At 46.8% G+C, this 23,606-nt stretch overlaps 2 protein-coding genes across 6 annotated transcripts in view; one reads left to right on the top strand and one right to left on the bottom strand.

Moving 5' to 3' along the window:
• Positions 1–23,606, top strand: part of SLC67A1 (solute carrier family 67 member 1) — a 144,991-nt gene that overhangs the window by 529 nt on the left and 120,856 nt on the right. The window contains exon 1 of one of the 5 annotated variants that reach the window (XM_074997807.1): positions 3,784–3,908. The exons of 1 other annotated variant lie outside the window; for it this stretch is intronic. The gene's annotated coding sequence lies outside the window, so the exon portion shown is untranslated. Of the gene's footprint in view, positions 1–3,783; positions 3,909–9,701; positions 9,842–23,606 lie in introns of those variants that run through there. 3 more of the 5 variants (XM_074997805.1, XM_074997809.1, XM_074997803.1) reach the window with 3 other exon arrangements.
• Positions 635–3,757, bottom strand: CDKN1C (cyclin dependent kinase inhibitor 1C). Its single transcript, XM_074997810.1, has 3 exons — positions 2,974–3,757; positions 2,546–2,675; positions 635–2,143 (listed from the first exon to the last, which is right to left on the bottom strand). The coding sequence occupies exons 1-2, from the start codon at positions 3,755–3,757 to the stop codon at positions 2,551–2,553; spliced, it is 909 nt and encodes a 302-aa protein (XP_074853911.1). The 3' UTR covers positions 635–2,143; positions 2,546–2,550.

The following is a 23,606-nucleotide window of genomic DNA, read 5'->3' as shown; positions in this document are numbered from 1 at the left end:
ATACTAGGCCTAGAACGTTTCTTTTAGGGGGTCTTTTCCCACCCCATATATGTATATAGTGACAGAATAATACTGTGTGTCTGCCTGGATTGTGAGTAATTTTAAGGCATAGATTTTTAAAGTGGGGTTACCTACTTTTAGTTTTCAAACTTTTAACAGGACTACAAAGTAGTGTCTTAACCGACAACAGGTTGTGATGTTTGTTCATTATGACAAAATAAGCTGTAAAATATTACAATGTTTTGTGGCTATTTTTATAGCTAGACTCTATGCTACAGTTAACAGCACTTTTTCATGTTACCATTTCTATTGCAGTTTTTCCATGATTTATAGCTGACTCCTGAGTACATATTCTGGATTTAAATTGGCATACTAGGAAGCACTTTCTTGCAATTATTGTATTTTGTGCTCCCACATAAAGGAATCGCATACAAGCAAGTTAAAAGATTTTTACTTTGAGGTTTATACACAGAACTTCACAAGTCAGTTTTGCATGTGGTCTTTAGATGCACACTAGATAATGTGGTGTAATGTTTTTAAATATATAAACTTTTCTGGACAAGAGCAGAATGGCCTCCTTTATTGTGTGAAGGATTAAAGGATTCCTAAATGCATCAATGCAGTAGAGGAGCCACTGCGGCTTATCGTGCCACTGATCCATAAATAACAGGTCACTGGAAGAGTTCTGAATCAGACCATTCAAATCCTTGCAAATGGTGTGTGGGTGTGTCAAAGCTTGGCACACGTCAGTGGAACTTGGAGGAGTGTGACAGAGTATCACCCCATAGTAGCACTGGGGAAAGATTTAACTACAGGGTAAGTGTGTTTATAAAACTATAGCCTGGAGAACTAATTTTATATGGAGGGGGAAAGGCTCTACAAAAGAAATAGCCTTCCTCACAAAGAGCATGGAACAATGCAATAGTATTCAATTAAATAGAAATTTAATCCTCTCTTGTACTAAAGGGGTCCAGGCCTGTAAACAAATGCTATACTTGCATTAATTAAGACTTAAGTGTTAACTTTCAAATAATTGATTGCTACTAACTCTAGCAGTGGCCACAGCCCTACTCTCTTAGAGACTGTTACATGCTTCCTTACCACAGATTTGGGTACTGCTTACTATATGGGGGGAAATCCCTTATGCTGTGTAGTATGTGAAGGATGAGAAACTGAGAATCAGTGTCTTTTATCTGACCTAGTTCTGTGGCACTTTTCTATCTTGTGATGCTTTTGGGCAGCAATCCTGTTATTTGAGCATCTTACTTTGCAAAGGTGAGGAAGCTGGCCTTGTTCTGTAGTGTTCTGACCCAGCAGCAAGGGAATGTGAGAATGACTAAGTAGAATTAAGTTTCAGTGTGCAGGAGTAACTAAGTTATGCCTTAGGTGTTCTCTGATATTTATGAGCTATGCAATTTCTCACTCTTGTAACCTTAATACTAGTTAACAACAATAGATTTTGGACTCCTTTTTTTATTTGAATTGTGTGGCATTATTTGCAATGGCAGTGGTACAAACCGGCTCAGGAACCATTGAAACAGATTTGTCTTCAAGTAAAAACTAAAATTTTGATTTATAGCTACATTTCATGAATGCAAAAAAACCCCTATAAAAATAAATTTACATTTTGTAAATAACAAAAGCAAATATATAGTGCCCTTTGGCTTAACCAAAAAAACAAAAAAAACAAACCAAAAAAAAACTATTGGGTATCAACCAACATTACCCACATTTGACATAAATAGAAAATATAAGTTAGTATAAATCTTAAAAAAAAGATTTGTACAAATATACAATTTTTTGCACTGAGAGATCAGCAAAGATTAAACATTTCTTATAAAAGACTTTAAAGCTTTTACACTTCTGGCCAGTGTACTCACATTAGGCATAATACATTTATATATAAAACATAATACATTGCACAGTTGTAAATTAACACTGCTCCGTCCGTGGCTGAAGTCAGAGCCACGCTTACTCCATGCAGCTCCTCTGTGGGGAGAGGGGGTAGGGAGCCCACATCGTAACCCTCTTTTCCCCAGATCTCTTAGGAGATGCTCTTTTCCGAAGTGGGGGCAGAACCGCCGCTGGGCCCCGTGCCTCCCGGGACGAAGCAAAGTCTCCATGGCGGGTCATAGTGCAAAATCTGAAAGGGGTGGGGGGGAAGAGAAGCAGGCACATGAATTTCGGGAACACGCACTGAAACAACCGCGGCCCAGGCTGCTTCCAGCAGCCGCAGAGCCCTCGGCGGCCACAAAGTAACTCGGCAGACCCCGCCCCACCTCCCCCCTCCGGCGAATGAGTCAGCGAAACCCGCTCCCCCGAGGCCGGATGCCACTGGCTGCGCACTCGGGAGCTGCTCTCCAGCTTTAGCAGCGCGGGGGGGGGGACGCCGGGCTCCCTTCTCAGGGGAGGGCTCCCCGCGCCCGCGGGGCCCGGCGAGGATCGGTGGTCTGCAGCGCGCCCACTCCGCCACGGGTCCCCGTGGCCCAGCCAGGCAGAGCGCTGCGCTCCCCCAAGCGCGCTGCCCCGCCCGGCTCGCACTCACCTGGCTCACCGCAGCCGCTTGCGGGGAGTCTGTTCGGGGGGGACGGCGGGCGCGCCAGCGGCGGCGCAGGCGCCGGGATGCTCGCAGGCCGCCTTTGAGTCCGCCGACCTTTTCCGCTTGACAAAGAAATCTGGGGAGCAGAACCAGGAGGGAGGCGTCAGGCACGGCCAGCAACCCCGTCCCCACGCCGCCCGCCCGGCTTCGGAAGGCCGAGCGCCCCCTACTCCCGGGGCTTCCTGCTGCACGGGCCGTGTCCCGGCTGCGGCCGCGCAGCTCTTTACTCCCCCCCTGCCGCTAGAGAGCGCTGCAGCGGGGCCGGGTTTGCTTTCCTCGCCCGGCCGCAGCAGCAGCGCTCCAAGTGCTGGGTAAGCACTTCCCCGGGAGCCGCGCGGAGCCCAGCGCGCCCCCAGCCCAGCCGCCGGCCTCACCTGTGATGTGCGCGGCGCCGGAGGGCGAGAGCCTTTTGAGCGGCGCTGAGGCGCCCGGGAGGGCTCTGATTGTAATCCCTGAGTAGTTGAGCTGATCCGATCGGTTCTCCTGGTTGAGCCGCTCGTTGCCTGCCGCGATAGCGCTCTCCAAGGCCGCCGTCTTACCCGGAGAGCTCAGGGCGGAGGGCCCAGATGCCCCCAGCTCTTGGTGGGGATCCCGGGGGTTAACCCCCGCCGGAGTGTCCAGGCCCCCCAGCGAGGGTTTGGACCTGCCCGTCAGCACCGGGAAGCGGCACCTCCCGACCTGCAGCGTCTCCCGGTAGAAAGCGGGCACCGAGCCTCCGTCAAGCTCTTCCCACTGCAGCCTGCCCGGGCCGGCCAGCGGGGTGTCGGTCTGGAAGTTGTAGTCCCACCGCCGCTGGTCGTCCTCGCTGATCTCCCGGAGTTTGCTCTTCAGCTCCCGGCTCAGCTCTTCGTGATCCACCGGGCCAAAGAGGTTCCTGCAGACCCCAGTGCGGGCGTGTAAGGGGAAAGTCCTGCGGGCGGCCAGGCGCTCCAGAGCCGAGGCGCTGGAGAGGTGCACGTTGGACATCCTGCGGCTGGAAAAGCAGGGACCCAGATGCGGTGCGGCTAACGAGAAACGGGCTGCGATCGCCACCCCTCCCCGAGCCTCTCCGCTGTACGAGAAGGGAGCGCCACCAGCCTCCCAAGCTCTGCGCAGTCTGCTGCTGAGCCCGGGGCTGCCTCGCTTTTTAAAGCCCTCACCAGAGTTAGAGCAAAACATCTATTAGCATAATAGTATTTCTCTTTAATAACACTCCTGCTATTGGCGGAGAGTCCGGTGTACCCTAGGGTGAAATACCTCCACCTCCACTCCTTATTGGCTGAAGGGGAAAATGTGGCCAGGCGCCAAAGTGGCAAGATCCCTGCTATTGGTAAGCCGGGCTGTCAGTCTGAGTGATACACTGGTGCGGGGGGAGGGGGGGCTGAATGGGTTGAGATTTAAAGAGAAGGTTGGAGTAACGTGACACCCAGCCTGCAAACAGTTCCCTGCCCCCTTTGTTTGCAGGCGTTGGTGGCTGGTGCTGCGGCTACTGCTGTGTGATTTTTTTTCTTCTGTTTTTGCCTTTTTAACATGTAGGAGCCAGCCAAAGAATGGAGTCCCTGCATTTTCCGTGCGGGGACTAAGGCTGGTTTAGTGTCTCTCTTTTAAGAGGCAAATGGGTTTAAAAGAAAACCTTTGGAAGAAAAATCTCATAGAATGGGCAAAACATCAGGGAAGACTAGCACAAAAGAAAGCTAGATGCCTTCAGATTTCACAACAAGGGGAAGGAACTTTTTAAAAGGCTTTTTTATAGACACTGGGAAGTATTAAGATATTAGGTACATTTTAGCACTGCACAGTAGAAACAGCATGTGAAAACCTCTGCTTTTTTGCCTGTCTTGACTGAGAAACCTATATGATACAGACTTGTTTGTCTGCTGTAGATGATCTAAATTTACTAGCGTGTTGCCAGGAATCAGCTTTTCCTTCTCTGCTGATCATTAGCAATCATTGATTTTTTTTTTTGTTGTGATGCGGAGTGGGAATCTTACAAGGGGCTCACATCATAATGGGCCTTCTTTAATGCTTCTCTCCACACAAGAAGACAAGGGAAAAGATCAACTTTACAGTGGTTTTCAGGTTAAGGAGCACTCTCCCTTTTCTCCAGTCCTGCGCAACGCTATTGATCCAAGGAAGCCTGAACCTTTGACTGACTTTTTTTTTGTTTTTGTAAGAAGAGGGGGATGAATATTTGTCTAATAACATGTGAATATGGCGGTTGTGAAAAGTCTCCATTTGACTGATCAACGGAGACTTAACTCCTGTCTCTCTATCCAGGCAACAGGTACAGAGCAAGAAGCAGTATTCTGTTGCCTCTCCACCCTGCCAGGAGCATTCTTAATGTGTCAGAAGATGATTTAGTTTCCATGTGCCTTAGGCCATCAAAAGCTGAGTTGGGCCAGATTGGAAAAGTTAAACTACAGGTGAAAGGCTCTGCGTCCTGTTACTAGTTCCAACAGCCACACAGTGACCTTGAGCAGAAGAAAAGCCTTTTCTTTTAAATATTTTTCTGCTCTTTAATCGCCACTGCTGTGAAGCAGTTGGCCTAAGATCAGTCATTGAGGCCACTGGGGTCCAAAGTTTTAGCAGTGAGGATGTTGGCCACATGGAGAGTAAGTCCACAATAAAGTCATTGGTGGCTAAGTTCACCAGAGCCACTTTGAATGTGAAGACTTGGACAGCTCTTCCCAAGTTGTGAGGTGTTGAAGGAAGGCACAGAGGCCTTTCATTGTCAGGTCTCTGGTGTTACATGATATCTGCTTCCATAAGGAGAGACTGTAAGTGTCCGTTGGCCCTATAGAAAGAGAAATATTCAACCGGTATGCAAGATTAGCAAAGGACCACACAACAATCCAGACCTCTGTGCTTCTGTCTCTAACCTACGATACAGGGAAACATCCAAGTCTGGTAAGGGTCACAGATATGTTTCCAGCAGCACAGAGCCTGCCAAAGAGCTATACAAGGGTTTTCCTCCAGCTGAAGAGTAAGGGGAAGCTAAAGGCAATTTGGACCCCTTGAATTCAGCATTTTCTGACAGCCAAAGGACCGACACCCTACTGAGTGATAAAAGTCAGCAGCAGTTTAATTGTTCAAGCTTCTTTAGGTTAAAAGCTTCAGACTGAAGACCTCTAATTTCCACATAGAACTTTTATTATAATTAACTCATGCTAGTAGGTAATGTCAGGTAAAGACACAGATTACCCTCATGGGACAATATAGGAGTCCCATAAGAACATGACCAACTCACAATTTGTGGCTCAGTCTTGTGAGGATTACAGGAACGGATAGAAGAGATCGCATAAGGCACACAAAGGTAATTTTATAAAGAAGTCTGGAGATGTTATGGGCTTGTCAGATATGCTTGAACTCTTAAGTAAACTGAGGTGGAAGCAGCTAGTAGTAGTATTTGGGGAAAATGGTATGTGGGTTTTTCTCATGGAAATTGACCTCCAGAAGACCATGTGCCTTTTGGAGGATGGTCTTCGGGCCATAGAGAAGCTGTTCAGTTAACAGTTCACACAAAGGCAGTAATGGTTCACTGATACAAACAGTACACCTCATTGGACCGCATCAGTTAGAAAGGTTTTTGATATAAACAGAAGAGATGAAAGGGTTGCTCATCAACCAGGTCTTCAGTGTCAACAGAATCTACTATTATTTCTCTTTACTTTGCAACCATACAGGGGTGCTTCATGAACGGGTTGAAAGAATTGAAACCAGTCCAGTCTCAGCCTACAAATACATATTATATGGATATCTTTTTCATAACTAGAGTTTGCACTTCCCTAACCTGGGACTCTCATTTGGCAACATCTCGTCAGGCAGCTGAGGGCTGCTGTGGCATTCCTGGCCCCCAGGCCTGCTGTGGCATTCCTGGCCCCCAGGCCTGCCGTGGCCAGCACTGTGACAGGACTGGGAACTGGGGCTATGGTGGCAGCTGTGGTGGAGCTTTGAGCTGGAGCCAGTGCAGGGTGGGGAGCCAGGGCCATTTGTGTTAGCTGCCACAGAGCTGGAAGCTGGGTCTGTCACAGCTGCAGTGGATGTGGAAGCCAGGGATGGAACAGTGTTGGTGTGGCCAGCCAGGGCCAGAATTAGAGCCAGTGGCACTAGTGGATAGCTGGCAGCTGAGGACTATCCCTGATCTGGCAGTCTCTCTCATTTGGGACCAGTGTGGTCCTTGGTGCCAGATCAGGGAGCTCCAACCTGTAGTCCACTGGAAAAAGGGGCAGGATCCATTCCCTGTACACACACACCACCCACTGTACGCTTCTCCACCCGCAAGACCTGAGAAAAGACTTATCAATATTTTATGAATCCTGCAGACAGTAGCCAGACTAGACATTGTTTCCAGAGACCCCTCTCCAGAATTTTCCCTTCCAGTTAGTTTACTAAGATAGGTGCTAGTTTACAGTGAGAGAGAGGCGTGTTCTGCAGTGCTGCCTCCATTACAGACCTTTCTCAGCAACCTTTTTCTGATAGGAAAGAGAACCAGATCATCTGGCAGAACTTCATATACTGATGATGACCTATTATTTACAAGGAGTCCTTCCTGCTGCTTTTCCATAATGTGTGTAGGAATGGGATTGTATCCCTCTAAATAGTTTGTGAAACCCCTAGAGGTGCTCACTGTGTTCTGTATTTCAAACATCAGCCACAGCACCATAGTTTATATCAGGGATTCCCAACCTATGGGTCAAGACCCAAGGGCAGGTCACAGTTCGATTTGGTAAGGGTTGCCGGCTGGGCAGCTCTGAGCCGCGTGTGGTTCTTAAAGGAGCCATTTGTGGCTCAGTCGCCACCCCGTCCTACACCTCCCAGTCCCTGTCCTGCCCTGCCCTTGTGTGCTGAAATGAATCTCAATTTAATTGGTTTAACAGCCAGCAGGCGGAATCTGGCTGTTAAACCAATTAAATTGAGTCCCATTTCAGAGCAGCAGGGAAGGGAACTGCTTGCGCTGCAGGTGTGGGAAAGGAATAGGAGGGCTGTGAGGAGCACTGCAGAGAAGGAGGTGGTGACCCAATGAAGGAGTAGTGGGGGGCAGCAGTGCACGGAACTCATGAGATTTGTGAGGAGGTTGGGGGGTTGAGAGGTGTTTAAGCCAAGAGGCCGGAGGAGGGGCTGAGACCCAGTGAGGGCTCCACTCTCCAGCCAGCTCCCAGCCATGGGGCTTGGGGTCGCCCTAACACCCTGTCTGGGGATCCTACAGCTGCCATTGCTGGCCAGGGCTCCATGCCCCAGCCACAGGGCTGTGGGTTGTTCCCCCGCCCCCCGGCTGGGGATTCCATGGCTGGTGCTGCCAGAAAGGGTTCCATTCCCTAGCTGGCTCCCAGCTGTAGGGCTGCCAGGTCCGGGCCCTCCATCCCAGTTTTTGGAAATCTTATGCGGGACAGGCAACCCTGGCTGGGGATCCCACAGGGGGAGCTGCCTGTCCCACACAAGTTTTCCAAAAATCTGGCAACCCTAGCTGAGAGGAGTTTAAATTGGGGGGGTGGGGGCATTTTGGGGCTGAGAGGAGTTTCAGCTGGGGGGTGGGGGGCATTTTGGAGCTGAGAAGGGTTTACGCCGGGACGGGGGAGGCATTTTGGGAATGAGAGGGATTTGAGCTGTGGGGTGGAGTGGGCTGAGAGGGGTTTAAGCGGGGAGGGGGGGTGCACTTTTCCCAGGGGAGAACCTCCCTCCCAAGGTTTCAATTGCCTTGGGTACCAAAGTCCTCCTGAATTGTCAAAATGGGTCCCCATCTCAAAAAGGTTGGGACCTGCTGGTTGATATGTAACTAGACTTTCTGTATATTTAGTAAACATGTCATTTAGAATCCCATTGTGCCTGTATGATATATACCTATTTTGTTGCATGATGAGCTAAAGACAACACAGCAGTTAGCATTTCTGAGCTGTCTGTTGATTCTTCCCAGGGATGGGTAAGACTTCTGTCTTCTGAGGTGTGAAAAACAAGGAAACATTGAGAAGGGTGTTGCATATGAATTTGGTGTCAGAGTGTGATGGGATGGTCTGAGCCCCGATACCCTACAGGAGCCAAGGAGCCTTGCTGCACCGCATCCCAGTGAGAGGAGCAAAAGAGAGATCCTCCAAGCATAATAGAGTGGCTGTCTCTGTGACAGCCAATCAGGACCCAGCAGGCTGGTATAAAATAAGCTTCTGGGCAAGGGCCTGGCAGTTTCTCACAGGAGTTTGGCCCAGGTGGGTTGATATGCTGAATGGGAGACCAGCAGCACTGTGGACAACTCAGAGTGCCTGCACCATTTGTAAGTTGGAAAGGGTTGTTTGATGAGAATGTTTGGTTGAATAACAGGGAGAAAAATCCCTCCATGTCTGCAGACTAGAGAAGTGGAGCAGTGCTCACTGCTACATATTCAGTCTTGGAACAAGACTGTGATGTTCAAGTCACTTCCAGACGGGGGTTCTTGGCAGGAAGCCACATGAATGTGGTAGAACTGTCAGCAGATTCATTCAAGAGTCTGAAGCTGTAACTCTTTTGTTTTCTGGAGAAGGAATCAACACACACTGTTCAGACAACTATTCCTGACATTTAAAAGATGTAAGAATTTTCCCTCAAAACCCAAATTTCATTCAGCATAGAAAACTTTCTGGTTTATCTACACAATAGTGACTTAGATGTTATTTCGGGGATGCTGGTGTTTAGATGCATGAAGGGAAAGTGCTCGTGGACTGCGCTATGTTTGAGCCTGTAGGGGCAGTCAATTTACCTCCCATCTCACCTATCAGCTGGAACAATTGTATGGCTGGAGTCCAGATCCAGAGGCTCTGGTGGTGGATGCACACCTGCAATAAGACAATTAACTTCCCTAACCCTCCTCCTCACATCCTTTTGTCATGCTGTCTTGCACTGTGATTTGTGAATTAAGACGTGTGGGTAATGAGAGAATCAGTGACTTCAATGTGATACTTGCAGCTGTGTTATCCAGCTCTGCTGGCACTAACAATACCCATCATTCTGGCAAACATCTTGGCTGACCTGACATGCCCATGCTTTTCTCATGGATGTAAAATTTTGTTTACTATTTTCATAGACCAGAAAACATTATTATGATCATCTAGTCCAGTGATTTGCAAACAGGGATATGTGCATGCTTGGGAGTACACAGAAGTCTTCCAGAACTACTTCAACTCATCTAGATATTTGCCTACTTTTACAACAGGCTACATAAAAAGCACTAGGGAAGAGGGTAGAAACTATAATTTCATACAGACGATGACTTGTTTATGCTGCACTGTATGCTTAAATGTAAGTACCCTATTTATATTCAAATTGATTTATTTGATGATTATGTGGTAAAAATTAGACTGTAAACAATGTTCACTACTAGTGTGCTGACACATATTTTTAATGTCTGATTTTGTAAGTAAGTAGTTTTTAAGTGAAGTGAAATTTGGGTTGTGTGCAAGACAAACCAGACTCCTAAAAGGGTACATTGGTTGCGAAAGGTTGATCTAGTCCAACTATTTGAATAACATTGGAGTTAAAATTTTACCCAGATATTTCTTGCCATTTAAGCCCATAATTTTTGGTTGAATCACAGCATGTCTTTTAGAAATTTCTGTTCTCTGTTTTAGGAGAAGAAAGTATGCAGAATACTTAGAATAATTAAAATGCAGGGATGGTCTGAACAACGTTTATATAGGAATGGCACATTTTTACCCTAAAGGCCCTTCACTCTTGGTATTTAGAGTCATAAACTGTGCATATATATGGGGGCAAAAATACTTTTTAAAACTAGCTTTTATGCCTGTTAGCTGTGTTGGCTCTGCAGGGCTCTAGGGGAGAGAGACAAACTTTTATTGGCCTTGTGCATCAAAACAGTTATGAGTACATAACTTTTGATTGTTTCTGAGAAAGAATCCTATTTGTCAGAAACCATTTTGAGTTTTCTGGACTGGTAGATGGGGAATGGTGGGGAGAGCCTTTTTGCATTGTAAATCCAACAAAATTGATGAGAAGTCATTGAGACAACAAATATAGAACCCAGATCCTCCTAAAAATTTTAGCAGTCCCTGTTCAGTACCAAACTGCACTTTAACCTCCTCACGTGCCATTTTGGAAGCACATTTGTATGAGTAAGGCAAAGAGGTCCTGATTATATATTCTTACAAAAGAGCCAATCAGTCTTCCTCCTTGTGGAAGTTCCAAAAGAAATCATCTTAGGCATGAATAGTGTGGTCTGGTCAGTCACTCAAGTAAATAAGCCAGCCTTTAGATGGTCATATTTAATGGTAAGTCTGCATGGCAAAGAAAACCTGGTGCTGGTGCTTGTGGGGTACAGGTTGTGGGGCATTTTCGTTGCTGTGTAGGCTTCTTGACTTGCAAGTTTCTTGGGCATTGGGACCCTCTGAGGTGGGAGTGTCTAAGGGGTTGGGCTCCAGTCCAAGCCTAGACATCTACACAGCAATGAAACACACAGCCCGAGCCCCTTGAGCCTGTGCTGGGTGACAAGGGCCAGCCGTGGGTTTGTTCTTTGTCATGTAAACACACCCTAAAAGACTTAGGCTTCACGCTACTTTTCAAGGATACCTGTTAAGTGTAAAGTTGCCTGTATTTATCCAAATGCATTATATATGATAACTCCAAACATAAAATAACCTACCCCCAATACTTTAATTTGAAATAATATAAGATAATAGAATAATAAATATTGGTTTTTTTTATTTACTTGTTCAGCATTATGCATCTGTGCAGAAATAATTTACAGTTACACACGTACACCAATAACATTTCATTGTTTGTCCTAGTTAAAGAAAGTTAGATATAACCAAAGTTCAAATACAAGTAAAATACTTAGTAGAGGTGGTCAAAATATTTCATCAAAGCTTTTTCTCAACAAACAATCATTGTTTTAGCATTTGGAATTATACAAAATCTTTCATACTCAAAACTCTGGTTTTGTGATGAAACAAAAATTGAATTATATTGATTAGAATTACATGGAATCAAAACAAAAAGAATTTGGTTTTAAAGCTGGGGAGGAGTTGGGTTGCCAGCCATCCTCCAAACTGTGGGACAGTCCCAAATTTTCCATGAAAAGTCCCGCGTCCCGCACTTAGGCAAAATTGTCCCATGGCAACATTTTTGCATAAATGCAGGACTGCAGGACTTGTCATGGAAATTCCTGGCCCAGGATGACGTTCCGGCAGCTGTGGCTGCCAGGGGGGCTCTGTGCCCCAGACAGCTCCCAACCACAGGAACTCTGGCAGGAGGGGTGGGGCAATCCTGGCAGCCCTGCAGCTAGGAGCCAGCTGGGTTGTGGGCTGTGTGGCCCGGCGGCAGCCTCTCAGCTGTGGCAGCCTCCCAGAGGCAGGGCTGCTGGGTCCCCTCACCCCCCCCCCCCCCACAGCCAGGGATCCAGCAGCTGGGGCTGCCTGTCTGCAAACCCTCCCCAAAAGTCTGGCAAACCTACAGAGGAGGGAAACTCTGAGTTTGAGTTGAATTGACACATTTTTGTTGCTTTGTTGCAAAATTGGAAAAAACATGGAAAAAATTCAAGCCTAATGAAAGTTTTTAATTTCATAAAAAAGTATGGAAAATATTTCTTTTTAAGATCAGCACTAATATTTCATCTCATTCGAATCCACTACAGAACTTCTTTACTCTTCATTGTGAACTTGTTAGTTAAGTTGGTTTACATCATTAGAGCAGAGCAAAGTAGCTAGTGAATGTAGTTTATTCAGTTGCTCAGTCCATCAGTGCAACTTTGGCCATGAGTTCTCTCTTCTTAGTGATATCTTTTCTGTCAGATATATGAGTTTGAATAGATAGGAGTTACTACATTCAGTCATATTCTTGCAACCTGACTTGCAGCCGCTGCCTTGGAATCTTTGATGGGTTCCAGGATTGTCTGTGTAGTTTGTGTTTTTTGTTTTTGTTTGTTTGTTTTAAATTATACATTCAGCAAATCTTACTGCTGTACATTGTAAATTAGGAAGCATGGTACAAAAACTACTATATATATATATATCTATCTATATATCTATATATCTATATATCTATATCTTTGTGTGTCTGTTTGTGCTATGTTTGTTCACGAACTTCTCTTTAACCGGAAGAGCTATGACCATGACATTTGGTATGCAGCTTCTTCTTACCCTAACTTAAACCAGCGTCAGGATTTGGTTGTGCCTGGAAAGTGGAAAATGCCTGAAATTCCAGGATTTCCCAGAACATGGAAAGTGAGGGGCACCAACAGGATGAGCAACATACTTCAGATTCACCAGTGGGGGCAGTGAGCACAAGGAACAGCTAAAATGCAGAGTGACCTCTTGGGGCAGCTGCAACAGGAAAACAGTGGTCACATGGAGATGGGGCTCTTGACCACACCTGCCTCCAGATGGGGAAGTGTCCCCCACACGTGCTGCTCCCTTGTGATTCCCCTCCCACAATTAGCCCCTACCCCAGACATTCTGGGTCCAGGAAACCCTGTCTGTCTCTTCCTCCAAGCTCATGCTGGGATTGGGGAAAGTGGCCCAACCCAAGTCCCACCCCTACTGCTCTCACTGGGGACAGTCACAAGAGCCCTGGCTCCCCTCCCGGTGCTGACCTTCCCCACCTCCCCATACCCCTGCTGCTCTGGCTGGGACCAGGGGAAATAGCTGCAGACCTGGCCTCTCCCCTTCTGGCCACTCAGGTTGAAGCCAGGGGAAAGAACTGTGGCACACCTCCACCCCCAACTCCTAGAGAGCTCAGGCCAGGTCTGAGCCCAGGGCTGCAGCACAGCCCTGGGCCTCTTCTCCACTCCAGATCTCAGGTGAGGCTGGGAGCTGGGGACTGACTTTGTCCCCCGGAGGACAGGCAGGAGGGACTGGGAGCTGCAGCCCAAACTGCCCCTCCACTTGAAGTCAGGCAGTGGGAGCTGAAAGCCACAGCCTGACCCAGGGGACAGGTGGAGGCAGCCAGAAGTCGCAGCCCGAACTTGCTTCCCCCTAGGGACAAGCGGTAGTGGTTGTGAGTTGCCACCTAAACTGCCCCCACCTCTGAGGACAGGCAGAGAGTTGGATGTTGAAGCCCACATTGGCTGCCCCCTCTGAGGACAGGTTGAGGGGTAGGGAGTCATGGCGTGACCTAATCCCCCAACCTGGGGATAAGCGGAGGGGTGGGAGCCACGGCCAGACCCAGACCGTGCCCCCAGGTCTCAGGCTACCCTATCCCCACATCCCTACTTCTTGCCTTGAGCCCTCCACCATACACCCTTAATTTTTTCCCTGAGCCCCATATTTAATTTTTTTTACTGGTACTTCCTATTGCATCCCCCTCCAGCTCCCTGACCTGAGCCCTCCAGAGTGGGTAATATGAAAGTACATATAAGAAATTTATACTTTTCACCCAGATTAGTAGCTCAGTCTTGTCCCAGTTTTGGTGGAGATTTTTCACATCCTCTATTGTGTCGATTCAGTTTCTTATTTAGTATATTTCAGGCTATTTAAAGGTCTCAGCAAAATCAGGGCCCCATTTTACTAAACATTCTAAATTCTTATAGTAAAAGACAGTGCCTGCTTACAGAGGAAATAGACAAGACAAACGAAAGACAGGAGTGGAAACAAAGGTGACGTGACATGCCAGAATGCTCACAGCAAGTCAGTGGCAGTGCTAGAAGTAGCATCCAGGGCTCGTAATAGCTAGTGCAGTGTCCTGTGCATTGGATTATGAGGCCTGTCTTTACAATATACTGCTTCCAATTCAGCTTAGTGCCCCTAAGGTAAATTAACATAGGCTAATATTTGATAGATTTTCCTGCCTATCTTTGCAGACATCCGAGGTCCAAATGTCAGTATTTCCTGGGGGCTGTGGAGTGGGATGGACTCTTGTTCTTGTAGGTTAGAATCAGAAGAACTGAAATGGCTGCTGCTTCTGGCTTTACATTATTTTTTGTCCAGAAGTGTGAGATCAGATCAGGGCTTGTAAACTGAGTAGGCATGATGACCTTTGGCTCTGTTCCATCCTGGGCTTACGGTGGGTTCTGACATACTGTCAGCTTTAAAAGATACCCTGCACTTGACCTTGTTTAAAAGGGATTTGCTGCTGAGAAAAACACTGTCAAACGCAGGAGTAAAATCTCAGCCTGGATTCCAGCACTCTAACTGCCACACTCAAGGAAAACAACATTTTTTGGCCTACTTCCTCCCCTCCCTCCCCCCCTCAGAAGAGAGAGAGAGATTGAGTGAGAGAGAGAGAGGTGAAGCTTCCTGAGGAGCGTGTGTGCAGCAGATTCCTGCTACATATTCTGGAGGGAAGAGATAGGCAAGAACTTGAATCAGATATCACAAAAGATCTATTTTATTTTAGTGCCTGGAGTCTGAAGTCCTTTCTTTAGCCCCAGAACAAATGAAAAAGGCAAGCTGTGTGCAGTTTGCATGCAAGGAGACAATTATAGCCATGAGATGTTTGTATTTCCTTTGTCAAACAGCATCTATCCACATCACCTTCTATCCTGGTCAGGTGTTTCTTAGAGGGGCTGTATTACACAGGTGGTGACAAAGTGTGGTGCGAGGCTAGGAGGGGAACATTTCCTGTGGAGGATTATGATTAACTGGGCTGTGATGATAAGTGCCAGGATATGCTTCATTGCCTTTGCCTTTAGATAGCTCTAACACAAATCATGTAACACAAATCATGATATTAATGTTATTTATTAGTTAGAAGATGTACCCGCTATTGCCATGAGCTGGGTCTGGTCTGGGTTGGGGGGACCTGGGAGGGCTCAGCGCAAGGGATGGGGCTTGGGGCAGTGTGTTGAGATGTATGGTGGGGGCTCTCAGACCAGGGGGCTGGGAGATATGGGGGGAGGTTCAGGGGATCCACAAGGCTGGCTAGGCTGCACTGCGCGGCTGACAGCTCTTTCCAGGGAGCTGGGTGCAGCAACAGGGACTGCACTGCCCAGCCCTGGCCAGGGGCTTCTGCCTGCTGGGGGCAGGGCTTTGCTGCCCTGGTGGCAGGTCCTTCCCAGTGGGTGACGGAGGAATCTGGTGGCACAACTACACCTGACCTTGCTTTAAGTTGTGATAAGAAGCTGCATACCAAATTGGTGGCCCTAGCTCTTACCCTTTAGGAGGAGTTGTTAAATAAATGGACTCACAGATGGACAGACAGACACATTTCTAAATACATCATAAGATTATTGTTGTTTATCATTCCTGTTAAAGGGTTTTTGCTAAGAATTAGTACAAGGGCCTCCAAGGATTAGGTTCCTGTTGTGATTTCTACCAATGCAACAGCCTGAAGGAAAAGGTAAGGGACCAAGTGATCACCTTCTAGTTTGCTCTGTTTGTTTTAGTTCCTACGGCAGGAGTCTCAGACTCGTGGTTTGGGGGCCATCTGCGGTCCAACCCATTCCTCAGTCTGGCCCACACACGACTTTGGGGTTGTTTGTACCCTTCCCCCAAGCCCAGTCCCTGCTCTGCCACTGCCCTCCCCTCGCCCCCATTGCACTTCTTCCCTCAGGCTCCCTCCCCTGAAGTTTTGGAGGTGGTGGCAGAGCGAAGCTGGCAGCTGCATGGCTCTGCTTTCCTGCAGCTCATGCTGCTGTGGTGAGTGCAGGTGGGTCTTACCATAGGGATATGCCGGTAGTGGTGCAGAGATAGCAGCCAGAAGCTGCTCTAACCCTGCTCAACTACTGGTGGTGGCTCCAGGGGACCCCAGGGGATTTTTAATTGCCCTGGGGTGGCAGGGCCAGGGCACACAGTGGGGAGTGTGTAGACTGGCAGGTGGGGCAGGGAGAAGCGGTGGGGAGGCTAAAGACCCCACTCCTGTGGAGCCCTGCCAGAGAGTGGTGCCCCGGTCCAGTAGGAGAATTTGAGGACAGGCACCTGGCCCTAGGGTAAATTGAGACTGAGACCTCTTTCCCAGAGTTTACAGAAGCTGTATGGCAGCTGAGGACTGGACTGGAGATCTCTCCTGCTTCAGTCCCCACAGTGAGGCTGAGACAAAGCCCTTACTATTTCCAATAAAAAAACAAAAAAGCAGTCCTGTAGCACCTTAAAGACTAACAAAATAATTTATTAGCTGATGAGCTTTCGCGGGACAGACCCACTTCTTCAGGCCATAGCTAGACCAGTATGTTTCTGAAGCAGAAAAGAGAAGAGACTGCTCCATGGTGCAGATTTTTAGATCCAGTGGATGATGTTATTTATCTGTGGAGTAATGGCGCCCTCTGATGGCCAAAGGATTCTCCTCATTTGTGCCTCTGAACAGTACAGATTGAGAGAGAGAGAGAGGGAGGGAGGGAGAATATGTAGTAACTCACCTCTGAGGCTCTGTTACAATCTTGACTTTCTTTTCAGACCTCACCTGGGGACAATCAATTTCATTTTCTTTTCCCTGTTTGTTGGCACCAGGATTGCCTTTAAACACGTTTAAATACAGCCGCTTTCTGGGTGCAAGTTATATTAGCCGTGCTGCAATAACTATTTACTGTTTTCCAGTGTAACAATGGCAGCGTATCAACTGGCTGTCAAGAACAACAAAGGGATACGTTTGCTTTGCAAAATTTCTGAGACAGGCCAGAAGTTAATCTCAGAGACTTGGTAGGATTCCAGTGTATTTACCATCCCTATTCATTCACCGTCAGTGTTCCTGCTGCACCTTAGAGTTATGGAGACTCTCTTTGGCTTACACTTCTCCTGCAGTCTCTTGTACAATTCCCAGTGATATTGGCATGTGCCTAGAGCATGTCCGTAGATCTCATCAGAGGAATACACTGTATGTATCGAAAAGAGAAAATTGTATTTCTGTGGCCCCCTCAGAGCTGGAAGAATCACCTCCGAAGTATGTAACACGGAGCCATTTCTAAAGAGGGGGGAGGCAAAAAAGAATTAGATAAAAGTCGTAGGTTCAAACTGGACTAATATTTTAATGACTTGTGATTCAAAAGCAGTTTCCTGGGAAAGGAAGAGCGCCTCTGGTAAAAGGGCTGCAGTTTTTTGATTTCATATCAAAAGAGCACAATTTGTGTGTAGACACTCGAAGGGTTTTTTTTTTTTAAAAAGGCCTGAATTTTCTGAACAAACTTGCTAGTGTAGGCACAGCCTAGTAGAGCAAGGTATCGCTGCTCCACAATCACTCTGCAATATATACAATGCATGCATTGATCTATTACGCACTATAAATTGGGAGTATCTGTTTATTCTGGGAGCAGAAACCATGTTGTGCATGTGGGATACATGTAAGCATGAGCAATTTATACCTGCCCACGAAAACAGCTGCACTTTAAAAAAAACGAAACAAACAAAAAAAAAACCTTGTTAGTGGTTTCCGTCTGGTTCTAAGAAAAGTGAAATTGCCATATTCCTAGTAAAAAAAAAAAAAAAAAAACCAGAGAGGATACTAAGAAGCCACAAATAATGCTGCATTTAACTAATGCAATGAGTCACTTCGTTGGTCTGTTTTAAACCCACAGATATTATTTCTGACTGACAACCGAGTCTCAGATGTGTGACAAAGATTTTAAGGGTTCAGTTTTGAGGTCCCTCGGTCCTGTTCAGAAGTGCTGGTGAGTGTAACCCAGAATGAGGCATCTATATGTCATGTCTTTCTGGTAGGCAGTGGACAAGGTTACACCTGTGTGCACTTTCTTGCACTTTGTTCCATATTAAACAGCTCCCCAGCTGTTGTGCCCCTTTCTGGACAACCTATGGCAAATTTAAATGTTAGCTGCAGATTTTTAGCTTCTGGACTTCAAACGGGGTTTTTGCCCAAGTAAAGACTACAGGACCAGGTGCAAAGATGTAATTTTCCCTTCATGCAAACATCAGTTTAAGGTGCATACTCTTACTACTCTCTGATGTGGGACTGCAGTTGCCTTTCTGTCCCATCTCCACACATACAGGACCTTTATTCCTCATATCTCTTGTGTAAGCTGATTAATTTGAGGAGAAGGGTGCCACTCAGTGTGAATAGGGGTAACACAATCTGGCCTAGAGTGGACTAACATAAGTCATTTATAATGGGATATACACCACCCCACGCCTCTCTACAGAGACCAAACTTTAAAGGGCGCGATCCATAGTCTATGCAGACTGAAGGATGCCTACTATACACCACCCACTGAAACTTTCTCTCACACATACACACACATTAGCAGATTAAGACATTTTATGATAATGTTGTATTAGAAAGATCTCCTGCACAGATTGCTGAAATAAAAGGCCCAGGAAAATGGCAATCAGCATTACTGCACTGAATGTTTTCAAAATAATGAAAATGGAGATGACCACATTGAAGTCAGTGGCAAAGGTCAGTGGGGCTGGGACTCAGCCTTAAAATCTTCAGAAAACTTTGGGTATGGCTCCAGATCTTTTGGTTGGGGTTCCTCTCCAAATAAAAATAAGACAACTGGTCATTCTGGGTACATGGAAATTGTAGTACAGGTTGGATCTCTCTTGCCCAGAACTCTCATCTGGCAACATCCCTAATCTGGCATGATTTTAATTTGGATGACCACTTATCATGGGTATAGCCAAGTTTCCTATGATTCCCATTAAGTGTGTTTACAGCCACTAGTTTGTTTACAGCCAACTGGATCTCAGTGTTCTGTGCTGTTAGTTACCAGTAATTTACACTCAAATGTTTTCGAAGAGTCCTGTAAACAGAGGAAGTGTTGCTAGTGCTGCGAGACAATATCGACCTCCTGTGGTCCAGCAAATTCTCTCATTCAGCACCAGTCAGGTCCCAAGGATGTTGGGCTAGAGAGGTTCAGCCTGTACAAAACAGCTGTGGTAATTTAAACAGATAGTTGCCTGATCAAAGCAAGTTCTAGTCTGAAAATGATTGTGTACAAAGTAACATCCTGAAAGTCTATGGTTATTGTGCCTTACTGATTTACAGCTCAAATGTGTTGAGACTGAAAACATAACTAAGTATTTTTCTAACTTCCAGCCCTCCAAACTTAAGCTGGATTCTTTTCCTTCTATTGCATCATCAACAGTGAACAAAGATCCTGCAAGCCAAGTTAGGGGCCTCCAAGATATCTTTGCAGCCCTGCTGTCTTTGTACTATGTCTTTAGTGTCACCTCAGCTGCCAGTGGGTTGACAGGTGTGTTGCTGATTAGACTTCAGCCAGCAATTCTATTGATAATGCACAAGAAGGAAGAGACTCCAGCACATTTGCATGGTTCTGCTGGGCTAACAGGAGTGAGAATTACTAAAATCTCTTGACTTTAAACCAGCAGCTGAGAATCTGAACAAATGCCAGGAGCTGATCTGTTGAGTAACAGTGTCCTTTCTGCAGTGTGACTGTTCAGAGCAAAGCCATACTTTAAAAAGTTTGGTACAGGTTGAACCTCTCATCTGGCAAACTCTGTAATCTGGCACGATTCTAGATAGCTGGATCACCACTTATCCTGGGTGTGGCCAAGTTTCCCATAAAGTTTGTTTACAGCCACCAGTCCTGGCTCTCAGTGTTCTGTCCTGCTATTTACCCGTTTGTCTTCTCAGAGCCACGTGAGCAGTGAAAGTGTTGGTAATACACTGGAAAATATTAACCTCCCATCATCCAGCAAATTCTCTTGTCCAGCATCAGTCAGGTCCTGAGGGTGCCAGACAAGAGAGGTTCAACCTGTAGTGTGTGCACTTGAGCTCTCTTCTTTAGGTAGCTTAATGAAGCCAGATGTATTGCTATCCTGAAGACTGACAGGAAAGTGACCTGTATTAATACTTCTACCACAGTGCTCTTTGCATGCAGCATTCTTTTTGTAACTAAGGTATTTGCAAAAGCTGTAGGGCCACACCTGGCTTTTGTGGGGCTATTTGTAAAGAGCTAGCAAAATTTGGACAGGAGTTCCCAAGTACTGTTCAATTTCTGGGAAATCTCTATTATACCACATTTTGTTGTTTAATGTCTTTGATTTGTGGTAGTGCCAGAAAATCTTACCATAGACATTAGTCCATCTTGTGCATTGCTGTATTTTGGGCTACTTAAAGGTGCCATCCTTGCCTGTCTGCTGCCCTTCTCTCCAAATCTTCCCATTTCGTGGTGATGTCGTTCAGAACTGTTCATTTCCATGTTCTTCACAGTCTTCCTCTCTTTCTTCTTCCATTTTTCTGGCTTCCATTCCGGTGCGATATTTGCTGCATGATTTTTCCCAGCCCTGGCCACTGATTTTTGTCTCTTGTAGATGGTTTCTGAGGGGTGCCTTGTTCAGCAATTTTCGTAAGTTCTTCATTCATCTTCCCATCTCTAAATGATATTCCCAAAAAGCTTCTCAGGTCTTTGTGATGAAATGTGTCCAGCTGTCATGTACCTTTTTTGGCAAGCTGCCCTGTGTCGCTGCTCTGTGTTGAGGTGGCCATAGCAATTGTTTTGCATGCCTTCAGTCTGTCTGGAGGGAGAAGTCTTTGAGTTACCAGAGGTTTCTGAGTTTTTGAAATGCAGCATTTGCCTTCCCATTTCTCCTTCTTATTCCCTCAGAACTGGTACTGTTTTGGCTGATGGTACTTCCAAGCAGGGGCAACCTGGCTGTTGGGGGGGTGTGATGAGAGGCCATATACCCACCTTATGGTAGGAGGGGCCAGCCAGCTGAGGAACTAGTGGGACTGGAGGGCTGACACTGGCAGCAGGAGTCTGCATCCCCGCACTTGCCAGCAGCTGCCAGGACGGCACAGCATGATCGCTTTTCCCACCACAGCTGGTGGGTGTGGGTGAGCACAGCCTCACTGGGAGACTATCAGGACAATGTGGCCAGCATTAACAGCAAGAGTCTGGGCCACCATCTACTCCCACTCCTGCACTCACCTGTAGTGGCAGGGGGAAAGGGGGAGTGCAGCCAGGTGGCTCCAGCTGATGTGGCTCTCTGGCTGCACTGCTCCACTTCTTGCCTGCACACACCGCTCCATTATAACAGCTTAGAACATGGCCCTGGAAGTTTCCTTGAATTAGGCATTGGTAGCAAAGTAAAAAACCTTCCATAAATGACTGCCCTAGTGAAAAGCAATGAATAACCTGTATTTTGAGCTACAGCTCCTCTCGGTAGCTGTAGTCAACTTGGTTTGGGGCTAACAAATTCTTTTGCTCATATCTCTTTGCAAGTCCTACTTTGTTGTTCTTCCTGCAATGCAAATGTTGGCTTGCTTGTATAACTCACAGTAGGTGGGTGTGATCTTTGACTTCTCAAGAGCAAGGGCGAGCGAGGTGGGGCCCACGGGCTGGATCAGGCTCACAAAGCCTTTTCGTCTGGCCTGCAGCCCACCCCTGTGCACGGAGCAGTGCCACTAAAAGTGTCTGGCTGCCCCCTGTGGCTCTCTGTGCTATGAGGGGAGGGCTTTGCATGCTGCTGCTCCTGCCCCCAGCAAAATCGCTCAACTCCCATTGGCCATTTCCTGGCAATAGGGGCCTGAGTGATTTTGTTGGCGCAAAGGCAGTGCGCAAAGCTGCCCTCTGCAGCTCAGAGAGGCACAGGGAGCAGCCAGGGGCTGGGGCCTCTGGGAGGCAGGAAAGCCTGCCAGAAAGTGATGCTGGCTGGGAGCTGCTTAGCTAAGAGCATTCTGTCAAAAAAACAGCCATGTAGACGCTCTGGTGCCCTTTTATTGACAGACAGCATTTCTGGTTCACTGGGCCGCTTTGTTTGCAGATCTTCTGGTTAGCCATTCTGTCGAGAGAGGTCTGCGCAGTCTGTCTGCTCTCTGACTGATCAGATTACTCTTTTGATCTGTTTTAATGTGTAGACCCAATCTGTCAACAGAAGTTTTGCTGGGAAATCCTTCCGATAGTCACTTCTGTCGACAGAGGCTTCTCATATAGACATAGCCATAGGGTGTACCTCGACCTCAACTCTCCACTTACAGTGCAAATCCAGTCTGTACCAACCCAGAGTTCACAGGTACCTCAGCATGGAGACCCTTTACATGCTGGCGCAGGATCACTTGCTGGCGGCCCGCTGCTCCCACTGTCTGCCTTTTGCCTGCTGCTCTCTGCCAGCCACCCCTGCCAGCTGCTTGCCTGCTGCTCTCCACTGTCTTCCCCCTTGTCTGCTGACTGCTTGTCCACTGCTTTGTGGGTTTGGCTCTAGGCAAAACCCTGTGATTTCAGCTTCAGTAGCTTCATCTGTGGGCCTAGCCAGAAGAATCTCAGTATCCACCAGGGAGGATTCTCACAGAATAATTACAGACCCCAGCATTAGTCTGGGGCTTTAGATCTATCTTTGAACAGTGAGGGAGGGACTAGTTAAATCATACCTATTGCTGCAGAGCCAGAAGGCTCCCACATGGCTCAATCACAACCCTTCCCTCTCCTCCTGCTCCGCAGTGCTCTGCCGAGGGGATCCTGTGTGATCCACATCGTACACAGCAACGACTGCCCTGTATCCACACAATAATTTCAAGCATTGGTGATGTTCCGCAATTCTTACGTTGGGTGATAACATAAGTTGTGACTTTACAGCAACAAGTTGTTTACAATAGGTGAAACACCACTGTTCCATCTGCTACCCAGCAGGTCTTGCAAACAGAGCAACTATTTATTTGCATAGCCACACCCTGAAACTCTTCCCCTTTCATGGAAATGATCTATAAAGAACACATTCCTCAAATTCCTGCTTCCATGTTCCTGACATCTACATAAGCTCTAGCTAGGTTATTTCCCTGCTTTGTTTATGAGATGGTCATGTGAAACTATCTAAAGCCTTACCAAAGTCAGGATACAGTAGATCCTCAGAGATACAAACAGCTCTGGAAAGGAGGTTGTTCCTAACTTTAAAATGTTTGTGACTCTCAACAAAACATTATAGTTGCTCTTTCAAAAGTTTACAACTGAACATTGACTTAGTGCTGTTTCAAAACTTTACCATGCAGAAGAAAAACCGCTGCTTTTAACTATCTTAATATAAATGAAACAAGCACAGAAACGGTTTCCTTATTTTGTCAATTTTGTAAAAAAAAACTATATCTTTATTTTTAGTAGCTTGTTCAAAGGTAGCTCCTTGAGAATTTTGGGATGTATTTCATTAGAACCTGAAGACACCTAGCTTGTCTAAGTAATTTTTATGTTACTCTTTCCCTATTTTAGCCTATGATC

This window comes from Carettochelys insculpta, chromosome 6 (genome assembly GCF_033958435.1).
Source record: "Carettochelys insculpta isolate YL-2023 chromosome 6, ASM3395843v1, whole genome shotgun sequence".
Lineage (NCBI taxonomy): Eukaryota > Metazoa > Chordata > Testudines > Carettochelyidae > Carettochelys > Carettochelys insculpta.
This window is presented reverse-complemented; position numbering and strand designations above follow the sequence as displayed.

Coding starts and splice junctions, on each gene's coding strand:
- CDKN1C (XM_074997810.1), bottom strand. CDS start 3,757: ATGTTTTGCTCTAACTCTGGTGAGGGCTTTAAAAAGCGAGGCAGCCCC. Junction 2,676..2,973: donor CGGCGCCGCGCACATCACAG/GTGAGGCCGGCG, acceptor TCTGCTCCCCAG/ATTTCTTTGTCAAGCGGAAA.